The sequence below is a fragment of the Mus musculus genome, chromosome 8, assembly GCF_000001635.26.
Source record: "Mus musculus strain C57BL/6J chromosome 8, GRCm38.p6 C57BL/6J".
Taxonomy (NCBI): domain Eukaryota; kingdom Metazoa; phylum Chordata; class Mammalia; order Rodentia; family Muridae; genus Mus; species Mus musculus.
The window spans coordinates 40,875,915-40,893,704 of NC_000074.6; the positions used below are offsets into that span (position 1 = coordinate 40,875,915).

Genomic DNA, 17,790 nt, shown 5'->3' on the forward strand with positions numbered 1-17,790 from the left:
GCAGAAACACCACTGTTTATCTGTGATGCTTGCTTCCTTTATCCCAGAGTCTGCTGCTAATTTGACCCCAATTCTTTGGCTCCAGAAAGGAATATAAGTGAATGAAACCGTAACGCAAAACAGTAAGGAGTTTGTGGAACTAAGGTGAATGAATCAGAGACCAATCAACTTAGAAAATACTCTGTGTCCTAAAGCACGCATTACATGCTGGGAACAATGGCTCATAAACACTTGTAAAGGACTCATGGTGCTAAGCCTGATGATAATGATACAGGCCTGTAAGGCTAGTAGATGGAGATCTTGGGACAGGAGGATTGAATTCAGGGTCAGCCTGGGCAACTTAGTGAAATCCTGTCTCAAGATAAAATGGACAAGTTGGGTAAGGTACTTGTGTGACGTGCACAGAGATCTGGGTCTGATCCCTAGCACTTCATAAACCAGGGCAAGAGACTGAAGCAGGTGAGTTACACATTCCACAAGAGCCTGGGATACATAGCAAGACTGTCTTGAAAGAAAATAAACACCAAGCAAAAAAGGCAGCAAGAGTGTGTTCAGATGACATCCCAGTGGTGGATGCAACATGGGCTGGACCAAGTGAGTTAAGGGTGGAACATTCTTCTCTAATCTTTGGATAAACGTTTTTCTGCCTTGCAGGTAGGTAGCCTGGCAGAACCCTGAGTAAAAGCAGTGCCTGCTCTTTTGAATTACATGCAGCCCTGAGAGAGAGGGGGAAGGGGGAGGCAATGGCAAGTTGCAGGTAAACAGTTAACGCTAGATGGGTTGTTGCGTCAGTTGAACCTTTAAACTTAAGAAAGGTTTACCAAATCAATATTTACTTGATCTAAGTGTTATGCTCTGGTGTAATGACCCTTGACCCTTTTCCAGAGTCATCAGTAATGAGAGCATGGCTGTTGGTTTTTTCAAAACTCTCTAGTCCCTGTGGGTTTTACTGAATACAAGGGTGGGGATGATGAATGGGTGTATAGTTGGTACACTGTGTACTTTAGACTAGAACATTTGCTATGCAACCTAACTGTCGTTTTGTCTGTATGCAGAGGGAACCAGGGGCTGAGCATTGTTTTCTTTCGACACAAAAAGAACCATCAGTAGAGTCCAGCAGCAGCCCTAGCTGATACCTGCCAGAATCACGTATCCTGTAGCAACACAATGTTCCTGCTTGTTGTTACCCAACTGCTGCATTCTTTTATTGATCCTTAAGTAAGGACATGGTCTTCAGACCCAGCCCTCTCTCTTATCTTGGTAACTCTATATTGGACTACTTCATCAGGATTTAAGAAGATGGGGCTGGAGCAAGGTATCTGCTCAGGAAATTTTTGAGTTCCTGCTACATGCCAATACCCAAAGTCCCTACCTTTGTGTAGCTTACATTGTAAGGGTCTTTATACTATGTGTCATCGGGCCCTGACACACTGCCTTGTCCTCCAGGGATAGACCAGACTAGAGCAGCAAGGGAATGAAGAAAAGATAGACTCATAGACCCTGACAGAAATGTCTGGGATTGAGTGGCCTGGGCTCTCAGCTGGAGACACCACAGTACCCTGGAAGCTCTGTGTGTTTGTTAGGGTTGAAAAGAGAGGCGGTGTTATTGCATACAGCTGAACAAGGTGGGGTTCTACCTACAGATAAACAAGGAGGCAGGGTTTGTGGTGTACAGCGGGGTGGAGGAGACTGGTTTAGTTTGACCTCTGTAAGAACAGCTTCTGTAGAGGAGCAGTCTTCAGGTGGCAAGCGTCACATGGAAGAAAGCTGTGGTAGACATTTTTGGCACACACTGCCAGCACTCTCACTTGGTCTCCAGAGGAAGACCTTGCCAACCTTTGAGCCTGATGCTAATGGAATCTATAACATGGCTATGCCCATGTCAATAGCACATACTAAGGACTTCACCCACTCAGAACTTCCTGCGATCTTCACACCCCACAATGGCTATTAAGAAGTAAGAGTGATGATTCTATGTGAAAACTTCAAATAATCCTGATCCCCATCACTTCAAACACATTCCTTCCATGGAATAAGAAAATTATGTCAACTCTAACTGAATTACACTGATTTACTTTCGGGAATGGAATAAAACCCACAGAAAAACCTTTGCACAATAGAAAGGAGACATTCTTAATATTATCAGAGGTTAACTGAAATAAAATGAAAACAAAGTAAAAATATAAAAGGTAAACCTCGAAGGGTCAAGACACATTACTCCCAAACAGTTTTGAATTCAGAAATATGTGAAGACTTCAGAATATTCGATACTTGAGAAACAAAAACTTAGATTAAGATTGTGACAGGTAAATTGTGAACTGTGTACGGCCTTTTAGAAAGTACAATGCGATTGCGCAAAAATCTTCAGCTTTTTATTGCAAATAGCCTTATTTTAAATCATTGAAGGATTTTACAGCCACAAGAAATAGGCTTTCAATATTCAGCAGTGTTCCTAACATGATGCTTATCTAGATAGTTTTTCTTTATCTTTAAAGATTAATTTTTCTATAATGCTTGCCTGACAAAATACTGCATTCTCCTTCTTCAGCCAGTGGTGGCTTTGTGTATTTTAACGCTGAAAGGTTAAAATCTCATGCGGATGAAATTTTAAAATCCCAAAGCTTTTCAGATATATTTTTGGTAACACCTTGATGACCTCCAAATGTCCTTTTATTGGCTAAGTGTTAGGTTGGCAGCCAAGAGCCTGGGGACAGGAAGAATTCGGCATTTTCCCATTGCTTCTTGGTTATTTGGAGCAGAGCAAACAGAAGAGGCTTGCCAGCCATACAGACCTCGAGTACAAATGTCTATGGTTTTGAGTACTTTGTTTAATAGTGCTGAGTTTGAGTTTCATCCTCTGAAGACAGGCTGAGGTGCTGAGGAGTTAGTGATGTACGTACGTACGTCAGGAACATTGATGGGTAGGAAGAGTGAAGAGCCGCCGCTATTTCCACAGTTATATCTCAAAGTCTGGTGTGGGAAAGACTTTCTTAAAAGCAGAATCCTTTTTCTATTATGCTTTTCTCTCCATATGATGGTCTGAGATATTTGTTCCTTTTGTTTTCCTTTTCCTTCATTCCCCTGCCTCATCCCCATGGATCAGAACTAAAGAAAACACTACATCCGGCAGCCCTGTGGACTAGGAGTTTCTCTGCTGCTGCTACTATACTCAGCTGACTGATGTAACCGTTAGCTACCATTGGCCCCTCACCAAGCTACGGCGACGGATTTCTTTCCTCAAGGCATGCCCCGGGTAGTATTTCATCTCAGTTTAGAAGGCGTACTTCATAACAGGACTATTTATTCATGGAGAACTGCCTGTGCCTTGCTTTCTGGGCTGTGGTAATTAACACTTTGGTCATTCTGAGCATTCACTGTTTGCTAGTGCCCACCTAGGGGAAACTGAGCTCTTATAGAAGTGCAGACTTCAAGCTTATCTTTTCAGAATAGTGCACACACCCCAGAATGTCACCCACGGCAGCAAAATCCAATGGAAGCAAAAGGGAAAAGGAGAGGCTATATTCACTGTCGACTCCCTTGCATTCTTTCTAAAATGCTAATGCACATCACGTGCACATTGCAGCCTGTTGTGGACAGTCAGACAGAATTGGTTCTGTGTCCTAACTTGGTATGCCCAGTATCTTTGTCTGTTCAAGGTACCATGAGAAATAGCCATAGATTGAGGGCTTAAACCATGGACATTAACTTGGTATAACTCTGGAGGCTGGACCATCTGGGGGGAAGCCTGGCAGGAACTCCGGTCCGGGCTCACTTGGCTTGCAGATGGTTCCTTTGCTCTGTCTTGACATGGCGGAGGAAGAGTGCCAACTCCAGCGTTTATTAAAGACATACTTGCATCATGGGGGATGGGAGAAATCCTCCCACATGATCTCACAGAAGCCTCATTCCCTTCCAAAGTGTCTCCCTCCAGACACCATCACAGAGTTAAAACATTCGGGTGAATTGTGAGATGCAGTCCACCCACTTAGCTGGTGCTAAGTCTTTCTGGTTTTGTCACCTATAAACTAGAGGTAATAATAGCAACCATGGCACTGTGTAGTCATTGTGTTGCAGCTAGAGCCACAAATTTCACCATGTGGTTTTGTTGTTGTTGTTGTTTTGTTGTTGTTGTTGTTGTTTTGATTGGTGGTTTAGTTCCAAGGAGCTCTGGGTGTACTGGTTAATATTGATGTACCTCCTATGGGGCTTCAAACCCCTTCAGGTTATATTATTATTTATATATTTATCATATAATATATATTTAAATATCACTGCCTTGCTACTAGTCTTATTATTGCTCTGTGAGTGCAGAACTGACGTATAGCATCCTAAAGTATCCAAAAAAGCCTGTCCTTCCAGCTATATGCTCTTAGGTACTTAACAAATTGTTGCAGAGCTGAAATATTTGAGGCTGAAATGAACTTTTGTAAACCTGTTGGGCTGAGTGTTTTGGGTTTTTTTTTTTTGTTTTTATTTTGAAAGAAAACACATAGTACCGAAATGATATTTGGTCCTAGGTTTGTTGACATTATTGATTAAGCTAACATATGCACGGTAACTATAATTCCTTTACCGATTCTATTCTCTTCCTCCTTTTCCCCTTGAGCCTTTTTAGAATACTTGCTGTTTAAAAAAGAAATCCACTTAAAGTACGAAATTGTATATTTTGGTAGAAGGAGGACAAAGAAGTATTTATGTTTCAGAAGAAAATGGAGGGAAATACTTGTAGGGGTTAGGCAATGCTTGGTATACATTGTGGTTTTCCCATATAAATAAACAAACAAAGGATGCTTGTAAATGACCTGGGCTTGTCCTTTGTGATTCGTGGTAAGGGAACAGCGCGTGTGGCTGTAAAAACTTACATCAGATTCCCTTGGCAGGGTGCTGATAGCCCTTTTAGGCAGCATTTCTATGCTGGTAGTTTGATTGACGCTCCTACGTGCTGTGGTAGAATATGCCTTTCCATCCACCTTAGTGCCTGTCTGCCATCATGTACTGCCTCAGAAACTTCCCTAGTCAGAGAACACAGTGAAGACAGCCATGCCAGGCAGGACTTGGCTGTCCGTGAGCCCCAGAGAGGGGTTCTTCATAAGAAGGAGGCTCTGGGCTCTGGCCTTCTTTCAGCTTTCTGGCAGTGACTCTCTCATTAGCATGGGGTGCTGGCATATGCTTGGCTCGGGAGGAAAACTCCAGAAAGCCCAGCTCTTGTGTCCATGCCCAGAATGATGTGTGACTGGCGCCCGGCTAGTCGTACAAGGAAGAAATCAAACCCAAATGTGGAGGCAGGCTGCTTTCATTTTCCTGTTTAAAGTGTTCCGTTCTGTACCTCTCGTCGTCGTGAAGTGCTGCCCAGAGGCAAAGCTTAAGGAATTGCCTTTGGGATGGCTTTTAAACTGAGACTATAGGAGCCAGTGAGACAAGGTGCTGGCCGCAGACACTCACAACCTGAGTTCAGTCCACTTGGTAGCAGGAGAGAGCCAACTCCTCCGTTCTCCCACTCTGCTTGTATGCCATGATGTGTACAAATACAAATCAGTTATATTTCAACTGAGGTTGCAAAGAGGTGCAATCCGTAAAAATGCATTCATGACTATAGGGGCTGCAGAAGTTCAACTTCAGACAGAGAAGGAAATTATCTGGCTTATAATCTGGAAACTCTGTTGGAGATGTGTGTGTGTCTGTGTATGTGTGAGCGCGCACATACACACACACAGACACAAAGATGGCTTGGAGCTTGCAAGATAACGTGTCCTCGGCTGTATTACTCAGGTAAGTGGCTGAGAAGAGAAATTGGGTAGAATGTTTATTATATTTTGTCGTGTTACCTTGGGTGACGTAATAGAGGAGTCTGCTTGTCCCCACTGTCTGATTCCCTATTAAACCCTGGCATGCTCATGAACACCTGTAGAGAGTACCCTCTAAGGGTACTGTTGCATGTGGACTAATTCTAGCTAATGTCATGTAAGGTACAGTGGCCTTTGTGACTTCTAAGAGGGGCCCTTTTTCTCACCCCTTTCAGTGTCAAACTGATAGGAATTCGGATACAAGGGCCCGAGTTTACAGAGCTCTTCAGATCATGAGTTTAATTTAAGTCTGTATAGTGAGCAAAAAACAGGCAAGCTGTAAGGGACTTGTCTCTGGTCTGTAGACTCCAGGCAGATGGCCTCAGGACCTGCCTAACATGACAGTAAAATGAGCCCCTGGTTCAATCTGCTGCTTTCTGGGTTTTCTGACATTGATATTGGACCAAAAGGACTTTATGGTAAAAATGAAGACAGAGAAAAGTGGTTTCCGTTTTCAATATAGGAGAGTTTTTAAGGTAGTGAACAATGTCAAGACCAAAGTGTACTGGCACACTCTTGGATGAAGGTATTAAGACACTCAGGACATTGCTTCTAGGAGTTTATATTGAGTTATTTTTATATAAAAGCAGAATATTTGAAAGCTTAGAGGATTTTTTTTGAGATCTAAAATTCTATGAAAGCTGTGGACTATATTGTGAAGTTTTTGACGCATAAGCTTCCAAATGTGTGTGCTTTAAAGTAACTTTGTTAGTAAAGTAACTAATTGGCCATTGTCAGAGTTGTCTGATAAAGAATTTCATTTCCAGCTTCAAAGTTGTATAAGTTTTTACATGTTTATCCTGGGCTTGAGGTGTGTGTGGATTCTCTAGTTCCAGATGAGATGTCAGAACTTGTTGATTTGTACATTTGTTTATTGTTTCTGTTCTGAGTTGTGTATTTATTTCCACAAGGGTAAAAACTTGGCTTTATTCATTGTGGTGGTTTGTATGTGCTTGGCCCAGGGAGTGGCATTATTAGGAGGTGTGGCCTTTTTGGACTAGGTGTGACCTTGTTGGAGCAAGAATATCATTGTGGGCATGGGCTTTAAGACCCTCACCCTAGCTCTCTTGAAGCCAGTCTTCTCCTAGCTGCCCTCAGAATAAGATGTGGAACTCTCAACTCCTCCAGCCCCATGACTGTCTGGATGCTGCTACGGTCCCACCTTGATGTTAATGGACTGAACCTCTGAACATGTAAGCCAGCCCCAATTAAATGTTGTTCTTTATAAGAGTTGCTTTGGTCATGGTGTCTGTTCACAACAGTAAAACTCTGACTAAGACATTCCTGTCCCTTCCTCAGTGCCCAGGACAATGGCAGTTTAGAAATGGATCTAATCCACTAAACTGTCTGCATCATTTGTCGTATTGGTGGCCTTATATGTATTAGGAATTTTTTTCAACTTTTATTTTTAACATCAATAACTAGAGAAAGTTGAAGCCTATCCTTATGGACACACATTTGTCAGTTTGTCTCTGTGGTTCTTTGTTGTCACTTCATGTTTTTTGAAGTTGTTTTGTTAGACGTAACTCCGCAATTGTGAGGTTTTGTGGGAGAAGCTTGGCCCTTAGTGTGGCAAAGTTGAGAGGCTATAGGACATCTAAGAGTGGTGCCATGTTAGGAGCGGGTGTGGCGGCAGTCCCAAAGGCGCCAGGGACTGTAGCTAAGTCGTATGACTTGCACCTGACTTCCTCATATAAGCCACAAACATCTTGAGAGCTGCGCAGGTGCACCAGGATACCGGTGAATCCAGTTTGATGGAGATATGCCCCTGCTGCCCTGATTAGCTGAAGCTGCGTGCCTGGTGAGGCGGCGTGGCCTGCTGTGCGTGGATGAGAGTATAAAAGGAGTGAGAGGCCCAGGGTTCGGGGGAGATATAAACAAGGGGGAGATATAAACAAGAAGAATCAGGACTGAATAAACTGCTGTTAGAAGGACTGGTGGTCGTGTCGTTCTTGCTGGTCGAGAGCGGACGCGACAATTGGTGGCCCGTACGGGGAACCGACTCCCCCACGCGACAATTGGTGGCCCGTACGGGGAACCGACTCCCCCACCGAGTTCAGAACTTTCAGCAGTCAGTGGTTGCCGGCAGGGTAAGTTCACGGTGAGTGAAACTTGCCACCCCAGGAGTTTGGGAAGGACCTCGGATAAAATAGAGGTGAGCATAAAGTTGCCAGGAAGTAGGCACAAAGTAACCCAGGAGTTTGGGAAGGACCTCGGATAAAATAGAGGCAAGCATAAAGTTGCCAGGAAGCAGGCACAAGGTAACGAAAGGTTCCCGGCTTTGGGACAAGTTAAGGTTCACGGTTTTGGGACAAGTTAAGGAACTATGATAACCTCAGTGTAGTGATCAATAGATCCTCACTGTGTAGTTATGCTTTTTTCTCCCATTGACCCTTTGTGGGTAGGTCTGATAGTTTTGGTCTTGTTTGTTCTGATATATGGACTCTGTTACTGTTTGAAACTGTGTGTAGAGGCAGTCAAGACAAATCAGAAAATCCTTACAGAGCAACAAGAAAGTGTGTCAAAAGAAGAGAAGGGCTTAAAAAGAAAAAAGAAAAAGAAAGGAGATCCAGATTTAAATTCAGTGAGGAGTCTGACCCCTGAGGCTAGACAAGCCTTATCCATTGTAGAAAAGGAGTTGAGTGTGCGCAAGAGTGCCAGGCTGGGTTGGTTAGGTCATCGGAGTCTTGACCCTCTGAAGGGATTGAAGTAGTCCTTGTCAGTTCTAAGTTAGTTCTCACAAGAACGTTGATATTAAGAGTGTGAACATGGCCTCTCCCTGTATCATGGCGTATTTTTCCATGTGGTCTTTCCTCTTGTTCCCCACATGATGCCATTCATGATGAAGCTAAGACAATGCTCCTGAATCTCCTGTTAATTGAATTAATACCTTCATGTGGGAAGTACCCAGCTTCAAGTATTTTGTTATAGTCACAAAATGACCATATGTATATATTTTAAGAATAATTTATCCCTAGTATGTTGAATTTATTCTATTCTATAATGAGTCTTTTAGCCTTAGAATTTACTATATCTCATAAGCGACTGTTATTTTAATTATTTTTTTCTTTTTTCTGGGTATTATTGTCACGTGCCTGGTTGTTTTGCCTTCATGTATATGGTTATAACATTGACTGATCCTTTTCCACCTACCTCCAAAATTTTCATACTTTTTGATGTGATGAATCAGTAATGATACATACAATTAGAGAATTAAAAATCCAGAGCATAATCACTGTTGTTAATGGGAAATTTTTTTAGTAATATTCAGTAGATTTTTGGTACTTTCAGGTGTCTGTGCCTTAACCAGTCACTTTGGTGTGTTGCGTTTCTTACATGTTTGGTCGTTGCATTAGTGGGTGTCTATTTGCTGTTCCATTTCTCCCCTCCACCTGTGTGAATTTATTTGTGCTGAGTCCCATTTCTTTTAATGTTGAGAGCTGCAGTTTACCATACACTGTCCAGGTGGTAACGACTGGACGCCACCTGGACTCAGGCGATCTCTAGACTCAGATATTATTCTTCTTCTGCTTATGTCCAGAGAATCTTTCTCTGAATGTAATATTCCCCTTAACCCACTCACTGAGTTTTTAATTTCTCTGATTATATTTTTTCAAGAGGCCCGTTTGGATCTTTTTTAATTATTATCATTTAATCTACCTGATTACTTTTCTGCTTTGATTCATATTTTTAAGCAGTAGTTTGAACGTTTGCGTTTTCATGCTCAACTGTGATTTCCCACTATCTGAGGTTTTAGAAGGGCCACATAGTCACTTTTATATGTTGTTGTTTGGTTTTGTGCTTGGAAGATTTTGGTTGTAAGCCCATGACTCACTTAACTGAGTGTGTGGGAATGCTGAAGCCTTAAACTGGGCAGGCTTTCCTCCCAAAAGGATTTGCATTCATGCAGAATACAGACTATGAGTCCTTTTTTATTAGGTACACAAAAGTGCCTCTGACCTTGGCCACTCGGGCCCTGTTCTCATGCTGGGGACCAACATTCCGGTTTCTGCCCTCTGGTCTTGCACTTTGACAGATGCCTGACTCCTTATTAGCTGCACTTCTACCTTTCTGCTTTTGCCTCATTTATATTCATTTTCTCTCTCCCTCTGCCTCCCTCCCTCTTCCTTCCTTTTCTCCTTTTTTCCTCTGTTCCCTCCCCTCCTTGTGGACCTTCCATTCATTGCCTTTTGCTGAACGCCACTAAACTGCTCTTCCATTGGCTCAGAATTCAGCTGATGTTTGTAATCAGTCTCCTGAGGAGCCAGCCCACCCTGGCTCTGGAAACCCTGCTTAGTTGCCAGGCATCAATACTCTGCGTACACATCATGCATGCGCTTGTGATACGGGAAAGGCGGTCTGACACCTGTGTTATTCAACTATGGCAAACGTTTGTAAGATACAGCCTCTGAGCTCTCACGTCTCTTGATACTTGAAATACATGTTGACCATCCCAAATCCCAAACTCTGAAATCCCAAATTCTCTCAATCTGAAATATACTGAGCTCAACTTTTTTAGATCTCAGGTGTTCATGCTGAAGGAGTAAAAGTCGGCAAATATCCCAGCAACCTCAAATTTCTCAGATGTGAGACTCTTCTGGTGTCAAGTGCGTCAGAGACTTTGCTAGTACTAAACTACCTTGTCCAGTGGGGATGCTAATGTCCATTAAATGACGGTGAGGCAGAGGGAAGCAGAGTGTGTCCTATGCTCTCTCTCCAAGTCCCCTGCAATACCTTTGGGCGTTCCTTAGAACTCCCCAGAAAGAGGTCAGCTTGGAAGAATGGCTCTCGAAATATCTCATCAGCTGTCATCTATCTCATCGGCGGCTGTCAATGGAGAGGGGAGAGGGATGGTAGTGGAGGGTTAGTGGGAAATCCTGGGCCTTAATTTTCTCCTTTAAGGGTTATCAGCGCTCTCTCTCTCTCTCTCTCTCTCTCTCTCTCTCTCTCTCTCTCTCTGTTCTATCAGAGATCCTATTTTCTACATAACTACACTCTTTCTAAATAAAAGTAGGAAGTTCATATAAATGGAGTATTGTTGGTGTTCCAAGATCAAAATTTCCAAACATCTATCTTTGGTGTATGTTACAGAAGTAAATAAATAATAGCCCCTTTCTCCCAACCACCCACCAACCATGGAGTGCCTGGTCTGTAGTGGGCACTTAACATATGTGTCTCATGGGATCTTTACAGAAGCCTGATAAGAACAGTGTTGCCTTCATCTGGCCAGTCAGAAAAGCAGATATCAGCATTGAAAATCTATCTCATCTACAACCCCGAGCTGTGTCTACATTGGGCGCTGCTTTTAGGAGCTGTTTTGGTCACTTATTAGACCAAATGAGCGCACACACTAATAGAATTGCCAGCTTTTAAAATGTTTAGTTTCCCATGACTGGCCCCTGGATGACGAGCTTTGTTATTGTTACCTCTGTAAAAGATCAGAACAAAATAAAACAGTCTGTCCCCCCACTGTCCCCTTTTGCCATTCAGAAGTGAAGAAATTACCAAAAAGTATTGATTGGGACAACAGTCAAGGGTAACACAGAGTCAACTCTGTCCCTGTGTGTAGATAAGGATAAATGTGGAATATTGTTCCATGTTTTCTTTATATTGTGTGACTTTAAAATAGCCTTTCAGCATCAGGCTTGCCTTGACTCTATAAGGTGAGGTGTGCCTCTGCTCACGTCTTACATGTGCTAGGATGTTCATCTACATCACTAGAAGAGGGATATTTTTCATTGTGGATATTTTTGGTTTGGAGGAAAACAATTGTAAAAGGCTTCTTTTTTAAAGGGGCAACTGATTTGGTGGGTCTGTTAGCTTAATTGACCATAATAATCAAAGTGACCATTCCCGCATGAAGAAGTGCACTTAAACACCACACTGTCCACATACAATGAAATCCATACAACAAGAACAAGCAAAAATAGTCAATCCCAGAATATACTACAAAGAAGGGCCTGGAAATCTTAGTTGTAGTTACTAGTGTTTGCTGTGTTTGCTTCTTGTCTTTCCATGGGTTGTATGTGCATCCACAGAAGGATGTCCAGACAATGGGACACTGTGGATGACAGCGTGGGACATGTGAAGTAAAAGAGGGGCAGGTCCTGACGGAGGCACTGTGGCAGTCCGGAAGGATGTATTTGCTCAGGTCTTAATTTGACAATCAGCTGTTTACTTTTGAATGATCAAGAGCCCTGTTTGTCTCCTTAGCAGTGGACTGTTGATCATTTTCCACTCATGGTCATGAAGCAACTGATAGGAGGTTCTAGAGCTGCAGATGTTGAAAGATCATTTTTGTTGTTTGCTAACAAAGACATTCCTGTGAGCAGGCAGTTTGGTTGTTTTTTTTGTTTTTTGTTTTTGTTTTTTTTTTTTGGTTTTTTGTTTCTTTGTTTGTTTTTAAGTCTCCTTTGAAAGATTCTTAAACAAATGTATTCTTTGTTGACATAAAATTAAAAGAAAGAGAGTTAACCATTGAAAGTTTGAGCAATATACTTTGCAGTAAATACTTTTTGATAATATTCATAAAATGTCTCTTAGTGACAGGGAAATATTTTGCTCGTACCTGATAACATTCAGTAATGACTAGCCAATGTGCTCAGTCTATACTTGTGCTCCCCCAAATCCCTTTAAAGGGTTTTTTTTAAGTACTCAGAGAAAATATGGCTATGGCTTCATAGTCATAAATAGCAATGCCGTTTGAGAATAAGAAAAAAATCAAATATGAGAATCCTGTCAAATAATGACTCCTCAATCTAAGGGGGGACAAGACAGGTAGGCAGATACCATAAAGAATAACTGTGACTGCCTTGGGAATTCATTCAAGTGGGTTAGCATTAAAATATGCAAGAATAAAGTAAGTAGTGTGAATTTTTGAGAAATGGCAACATAATATTAGAATTGAAGTTTTATGAAATAGTTCACCATATAAGTGGCCAAGAACGGAATGACCCAGAATGGAAGCAGTAAGTGACTGAAAGACAGCCACTAAAATTCCCCTTTGAGGGGTCTGTGCAATAATGCAGTCTGACTAGAATAGAATACATAGCCCAGGGGGGAACCTGAAACCAAGGGTGGAGAGAAAGGGACCACTTAAATCTGCTTCATGATTTCAGGTCCAGGTGAATTACTCTTTAAGATGTTAGAAGAATTGTAGGAACATGCACTGCATGGCCTTCTGTAATGTTAACACCCTGAAATAGAAGGGAGCTGTAAAAGGAGAAGCTGTTACCCTTATTTTCAAACTGGAGACCATTGGGAACCACAGGTCAGACACTTGTACACTATTCACCAGTAGAGAGGTTCAGACACTTCCAGTGTGTGCATGGAAAAGAAGGACCAGAACTCCAGAAGGCATCATGAGCTCACCATGAGTGAGTTATGCATCACAAGCTCCACAGATTCTTTTTATGTGGTTATTGTACCAGTGGGGATGGGAAGTATAGAGATAGTGTGAACTGTACGCAGTGGTGCATAGCTGTGATTCCAGCATTCAAAAGGTTGAGGTTGGCAGATCCTAGGTTGAGGCTATCCTGAGATACAGATAAAGAATGAGATCCTATCTCAATAGAAAGCAGGGGGAAGCCAAAATAACATATCAGGGTTTTACAGAGCTTTTGACTTCTTTTATTGTGGAGACCTTGGCTATATAGGGCAAGAAATAGACTAGAGAGAACTATAGATTAGATGGTAGCTAGCTGTATGGTGTACCCAGAGTTTTGTCAGAAGGCCAGTTTCCTGTTGGAGGAACATTCGTGGTGATGTAACATGATACTGTTCTCTTGCCTTTGTCAGGCCTGACCTACCTTTCTTTCTTTCTTTCTCTCTCTCTCTCTCTCTCTCTCTCTCTCTCTCTCTCTCTCTCTTTCTTTCTTTCTTTTTTTTTTTTCTCTTTTGGTTTTTTGAAACAGGGTTTCTCTGCGTAGCCCTGGCTGTCCTAAAAGTCACTCTGTAGACCAGGCTGGCCTCGAACTCAGAAATCCGCCTGCCTCTGCCTCCCGAGTGCTGGGATTAAAGACACGTGCCACCACCGCCTGGCAGGCTTGACATTTCTAATATAATTTACTTAAAGATGGAAAACAGAGTTGTCAAAATGGCAGTGACACAAAGATAGGCAGGTTCTTTAATGACTTGACTGATTGTCCCGTATTACAACAGTCTCAAATAGGACACTGGAAATGCTAAGTTTCCGTTTTGAAGTGGTATGGTAAAACACTGTGGAACTGAGGCATCCACTCATATAGATATCCTTGATGAAAAAAACAAAAACAAAAAACAAAAAAACCCAGTCATATGTGTTTGAGTTGACTTGAAACCCAGTATGAATCAGTCACTTCTTTGTCGAGAGGGTGGATGCCTGTCTATATTTCAAAATCTCTGAGAGAGCACAAGAAATAAAACAGAAAGTAAAATATAGGCTGTTGTTTCAAGAAACTTAACAACCTATAGGAATATGTTGATTTCTAGAGCTTGCTCTAGAAAGGTATCAAAGATCGGGTGATTTACCAGAAATGAACTGTGTCACAGTTCTGAAGTCACAAGTCCAAAAATCAGAGTGACATCTGGGGCATAGTTCCCCTTCCCATTTCCCTATCCTCTTATGGGGGGTGGTCCTCAACCTTTGCTATTTGTTGGTTAAGAGATGTGTGCCTCTGTTACCTCATGGCCTTTTCCTGTGTGTCATGTGGCAGATTCCTCTTTATCTGTGAGCACAAGTCATATTCTGCTAGGGCTTGCCCTAATGGACTTAAAGCCTACAAAGTCCTTCTATCTACACAATGTCACCAAGCCAGATCCTGGAGTCCAGAACTTCACAGATGTTTGAGAAACACAACTCAGCCTGTAATAAGGAGCAAAACGTGTTCATCCAAGTCTATAATTATTATAAAGACCAAAGTGACGTAAAAATATAGAGTAGGCTAGGGGGCAAAAATATAGAGTAGGCTAGGGGTGTGGTGTGGATGCTTTTGAGAAAGTGTGAGGTTGTAGGTTGGACCCCAAGCACCAAGAAAGAAAAAGATAAAGCGAAAGAAAACAGCAACAACAACAACACAACCTAGTACTGGAAGAGCAAGAGTGACCTAATTTAATGGAAAGGGTAAAAAAGGAAAAAGTTGTTTTCCGAGAAGAAACACCAAGCATAAAGCCCCAGACTCTGTGTTCTAGGGAATTTAAAAGGAAACCCAGTGTTATACAGGGCAGAGAGGAGGAAGCAGGAGATGGGCTAAGGAGATAGCAGCAGATCTAACGCCTGTACGTCATGGTTCTCAGGTCAGGGTGGTTATTAAATACAGCAAATTAATAGAGATATGTAGGGTGGAGGAGGACTGTAAGCAAACAATACTGTGTTCGGCCACATCTGGAACTCTCTGCCTTGTGGGGTGTGTGATGCCTCCTGTCAGGGGTGTTCAGTGTGTTTGTTGGACTTGGATGGATTGTGTGTACCTGAGGAAGTGTTTGGGCGGTAGCCATTTCGATTTATTTGAATGGGGGTTTAATCTGTATTTGTTGTTAAGACAGAATTAAGCCCAGGGACAGAATCGAAAACACAGGTAGGAGGTTAAGGGTTTTCTATCAGTGAGCATTGCACAGAGGGAAGCAGATGCCTTCAGACTCAGCCCTTCTTGAGGGCCAAAGATGAAGAAGGTGCCGTGTGGTACTGGTAGTGGGGGTGAATAAATGTGCAGAAAGGTGAGGTGAGGAGGCAGCTGTTTCAAAGGTCCTGTACACAAAGCCTCCACGAAGCTTGAAAGATGGAATGAAGATTTCTATATCCTTTAAGATAGAAAACTAAGAAAATTAAAAACCTTAGTACCTTTGGAGAGTAATCAAATACCTGAAATCATTTTTAAAAATCTTAGCAGCATTATTTAAATACTTCTCTTCACTCCATAGTCATCTTCATGACAGTCCTTTAAGCTCAAGTCTTTGGTACATATTTCTCTCTCTGCCCTTCCCGGTCAGCTGATGAGCTACAGTCCATTCATTCCACCAAGTTTGATTATAGAGACTACTGCAATAAATTCATGTTAAGCCTATCATGTGTAGAAACAATAGCATGTGAATATGTTCCCTACCAAACAAGCAGTGTTCGCTTCTTTGAGGAGGAAGGAGCCAGAGAGCACATAGCAAACACAACACTACATTTTCCCAAGTGTAGTTAAGGGGGATTTTGGCCTTCACCCCACCTCTTGAAGGAGATCTAAATGAGATTCTGATTCTCAAAATCTCCCTTCCTCCCAGTTCTCTTGGTAGGTAGATAACCCAAAGGTACTCGTTCTTCAGCCTATTGACTTTTCTTTTGAGTGCAAAGGAGTCTGGGAGCTGGTAGAGAAGGCAGAGACGTGTCTGACTGACTTCAGTGGCTCAGACACCCTGGCATGGGAACAGAAAGTGAGGGCCAGGAGACAAGCCAGGAGCAGCCAGGAACACACAGGTCAATATCTCCCTTCACGTGTGTGGGCGAGAAAGCAAACGTTCCGAGGATAGTTTGTGGGCAGGTCAGACCACAGCATTCACGCGGAGAGCAGCAGAACTCAAGGCTACAAGGGTAAGCTGGAGAGAGAGAGAGAGCACAGTGGAGTGACTTGGAGACTCAGGCTAAGGGCAGAGGAGAGTCCAGTGTAAATAAGATTCAAAGCACTAAAATTAAAACTTACTAGCAGCTATTTCATAATTCTTAGATCTGATATATATATGTAGTTGGATAGGTACCCAAGCATTCTTAAAATTATGGAAGCTAAATTCCCATTTCTTAAAATAGTGCATTTATGAGAGCTTCATATTCTCCCTCTCCCTCTCCCTCTCCCTCTCCCTCTCCCTCTCCCTCTCCCTCTCCCTCTCCCTCTCCCTCTCCCTCTCCCTCTCCCTCTCCCTCTCCCTCTCCCTCTCCCTCTCACATTGTTAGTGCTAAAGCTCCTGAAAGTCAAATCAAATAGTATTTTGTAAAGCAGCAGCAGGAATTTGGAGTTGAAGAGAGTTTTTTTTTTCCTTCTTACATTCTTAACACTATCAAAACACTATAAATGTGTGCTTATAATGTACATTGTTGGCTTTTAAATACTTTACATTGGATGTTGAATACTTTTATGTGCATTTGTGTGTGAGTGTATGGGATGATTGTGTGTGAGCATGGGGTGCATGTGTGTGTATGTGTGTGTTGCACACTTGGGTACACATAGGTGGAACCCATAGCTGGATAACAGGTGTCTTCATCTATCACTCTGTCTTATGACCTTAAGTAAGAGTGACACTCTCAGGATGGAGAGATGGTTCAGTGGTTAAGAGCACTGACTGCTTTTCCAGAGATCCTGAGTTCAATTCCCAGCAACCACATGGTGGCTCACAACCATCTGTAATGAGATCTGATGTCCTCTTCTGGTGTGCATGAAGACGGCTACAGTGTACTCACATACATAAAATAAACCTTTAAAAAAATAAAAGAGTGACTTTCTCAGTGAATTGGAAGCTCTCTGGGGTATGCTAGCAAGCCAGCAAGTTCTGGGGTCATCTATCTCTCCCCTCCCACCTAGTGCTGGGTTAGAGGCCAACAGAACATACCCAGCTTTTTATGTGGTTGCTGGGGATTCAAACTAGGTCCCCAAGTGTGCAGAATGGATGTCCTTACCCACCAACCCATCCCACTAGCCCTCATTTTGTTCTTGTGGGTCATTTTTATAAAGCCTACTCTTCCCACATTATTTAAATAACTAAAAGGTTTTGTTGGTGAATTATTATCAGATAGGTTTTCAGTTATTGAGATAATTTAAATTTTAAATCACATAGTAATATAAACTGCTCCTGTTTAAGTTAAATCAATGGGTGGAGGAACTTTTGGTAAAGTTTTTTTTTATGTTAGCAACTTTTAAGAATTTTTCTTTTATTGTTTATTATAGAAACAACTGTTACTAGTTTGCAAAAGTGAGGTTCTTTTTTTTTTTTTTTA

The 17,790-nt window shown here is 42.2% G+C and overlaps 1 protein-coding gene across 6 annotated transcripts in view; it reads left to right on the plus strand.

The window, feature by feature from the left end:
* Slc7a2 (solute carrier family 7 (cationic amino acid transporter, y+ system), member 2) overlaps positions 1-17,790 on the plus strand; it is a 59,730-nt gene that overhangs the window by 13,574 nt on the left and 28,366 nt on the right. Inside the window, exon 1 of one of the 6 annotated variants that reach the window (XM_006509252.4) lies at positions 5,226-5,769. The exons of 3 other annotated variants lie outside the window; for them this stretch is intronic. In XM_006509252.4, coding sequence (XP_006509315.1) covers positions 5,723-5,769 — 47 coding nt within the window. In that variant the 5' untranslated portion in view covers positions 5,226-5,722. Of the gene's footprint in view, positions 1-5,225; positions 5,770-16,206; positions 16,396-17,790 lie in introns of those variants that run through there. 2 more of the 6 variants (XM_006509250.4, XM_006509251.4) reach the window with 2 other exon arrangements.